Source organism: Anneissia japonica, unplaced genomic scaffold (assembly GCF_011630105.1).
Source record: "Anneissia japonica isolate Jap-2015-1 unplaced genomic scaffold, ASM1163010v1 scaffold5_len213053_cov157, whole genome shotgun sequence".
NCBI classification, from domain to species: Eukaryota; Metazoa; Echinodermata; class Crinoidea; order Comatulida; family Comatulidae; genus Anneissia; species Anneissia japonica.
The window spans coordinates 63819-66231 of record NW_022740246.1 but is presented as its reverse complement, the minus strand read 5'-3'; the positions used below and the strand labels follow the sequence as shown (position 1 = coordinate 66231).

The 2413-nt window shown below is 36.5% G+C and overlaps 1 protein-coding gene across 1 annotated transcript in view; it reads left to right on the top strand.

The window, feature by feature from the left end:
• The window catches only part of LOC117118220 (macrophage mannose receptor 1-like), an 18013-nt gene that overhangs the window by 6425 nt on the left and 9175 nt on the right, over nucleotides 1–2413 (top strand). Inside the window, exons 3-4 of the mRNA XM_033262740.1 lie at nucleotides 282–398; nucleotides 552–851. Of these exons, the coding sequence (XP_033118631.1) occupies nucleotides 282–398; nucleotides 552–851 (417 nt within the window). The remainder of the gene's footprint in view (nucleotides 1–281; nucleotides 399–551; nucleotides 852–2413) is intronic.

The window sequence follows — 2413 nt, the reverse complement described above, 5'->3', positions numbered from 1 at the left end:
TAACGAGTCAGATGGTATCAGATATATGCCACAAAATTTATTTTCAGAGTTAGCGAGTACTTTCGACTATAAGTCTTTATCAAGCTATGTATATATATGTGTATATATATATATGTGTGTATAGATATATGTATATATATACTATTTATATATGTATATATATATATATTATTTTTTATTTTAATATATTGGCTATTTTCGCATAGGCCTATTGCATATATTGTGTGTAGGCTTAAAAGTTTACACCAAAATGAAAGCTTTAGCTGTTTTTAACCTTTCAGAGTGGGCTAATGGCCATCTAGATACAACGTCGGAGAAGTGTGTTATTCTTAACCTTAATCACAGGGAATTTTACGAAACTGACTGCTACTTGGACCAATATGCTTTATGTGAAACAGGCAAGAAAATATTTGTCTATTGAATCTGTGTAATTATCCTTAGTAATTATTATTTGTATTTTAGTATTGGTAAATGATCATTTTTCATTTAATAGCAATATAATATGATTTTTTCCGAATAAAGAAATACGGTATCAACTTGGATCTTTTCAGCACCATACGCCCAACGGTGTATGACGTCAGACTGGATGCCTTGGAATCGTAAATGTTATATTTCGCTGCCCGATCCGTCGACGACTTCATTCAATGAATCGAGGAAACTTTGCATAGAGAAGGGGGCTGACATAGTCGTTATTGATACAGAAGAAGAGCACCTAATTGTTAATGCGTTAGCTACTCCGTACTTGGCAGAATGTGGCTTCAGGTCCACTTGGATTGGACTAGTTAGAGACTACAGTACTCAACCTGCTACTAATTTTATATGGGTCAATGGAAAGCATCCAGCATTGGATCGTAAGTTCAAACCATCTACACATTCAATAGCATTGAGCAAATTAAATAATGAAAATATTCCGGCGGCAATATTTGTTTTTCCTATATGAGAATTGCCAGTGAAGGAAAATTAAGCAGCCTAATTGGCTGTTCTACGTCACGTGACTCTTCAAATTCAGTCGAGCATAGAATTAAGTACCTTAGTGCGATTAAACAGCCCGTCTCAGTTTCAGTTTCAGTTTTTATTGGTGTCAGGAAAAAATTGATCCGGGGCTAAAATCGGTCCGCCGGACCGATTTTGACTTTAAAATTACCTGCCACATGTAGTCCACATAAGCCAAAATCGTTCCGGCATCTATTTAGTATAGTTATAACCTGTATTTTTTAGCGTTGTTTTTGTTTTAAACCAAAAGATAGAATATCTCATCGCATATTATATAATATTTTTTCATTCCCGTTGTGTGTGCAATTGAGCCTGTTTACAGCCGCCACAAAAATGAGTATGTTATTTCGCTCTTCGCGCTCAGTAAACTCTTAGGTGTAAAAGTTGTAAACGTTATGATCGTAAATCGTCTTGGTCCGCTTTAGTTTATTTTTTACCTTGTTTGGTTTTGGTTGTGTGCCTGGTTAACGCCGCGACAAAATGGTAGATTAATGAGCAATCATTTCAAAAAAAAAATGTTGACCCCTTTTTATTTTCATGTAATAGAACAACTAGACCTATTGTATGATCTAATACCACACACAATAATATGGAATATTTAAAGCTAATAAATCAGGCTTGTGTTTCAGGCCCGTATCGCTTGTGTTCCAGGCCCGTATCCGGGGGTTCGTACGCACCCAACGAGACCCCCCCCCCCCAAATCGAAAAACGTCCACTAATTATTATAACCAAAAAAAAATGTGACCTTGTTCCAAGAATCATTATAAAATGAATCACATAACAGTACAGTATTAAGATTGTATGAATGTACAAATGAGTTACAATAAGTATACTAGAGTGCTGACTCCACACGCGCAATCTTTTGTACTGCCAGCAACATAACACAACAAACATACACACGTTATATGCACGTTATCGTCTAGGTGTATCTTCCCCTAACTACCAGCCGGTATGTCAGTGTATAGCAATGAAGTCAAAATGCTAGAATGACACTCCTGTTTAGAATAAAAATAAAAATGTTGATTAATTTGTTTCAAATGCTTCTAGTTGTTTGAATCAGCTCATTTACAGTCGCTTTTAATCCACTCTTTATATCAAACTTTGCTATTATTCATTTAAAAGCAGAATTGATTTTGAATTTTTATTCGTAATGCTTACGAATTTATACAGTAGTATTTTTCATTTGGGAAAGGATTTGCTTGTTTCTCCATGTCCTTCAATGGTAATTTTTTGATAGGCCCTATCGCTGTGTACACGGACATATAGAGATTAACATGATAAAATGCCTTCAAATTAGTCTACTAGGACGTAAGAAAGCAAATTTTTCCGGGGCTTCGGCCCCTGGACCCCGACCGGGGGCCCTGGGCGGCCCCCAGGCCCCAGCTGGGCTCGCAATTAAAACGCACCCCCCTACACCATT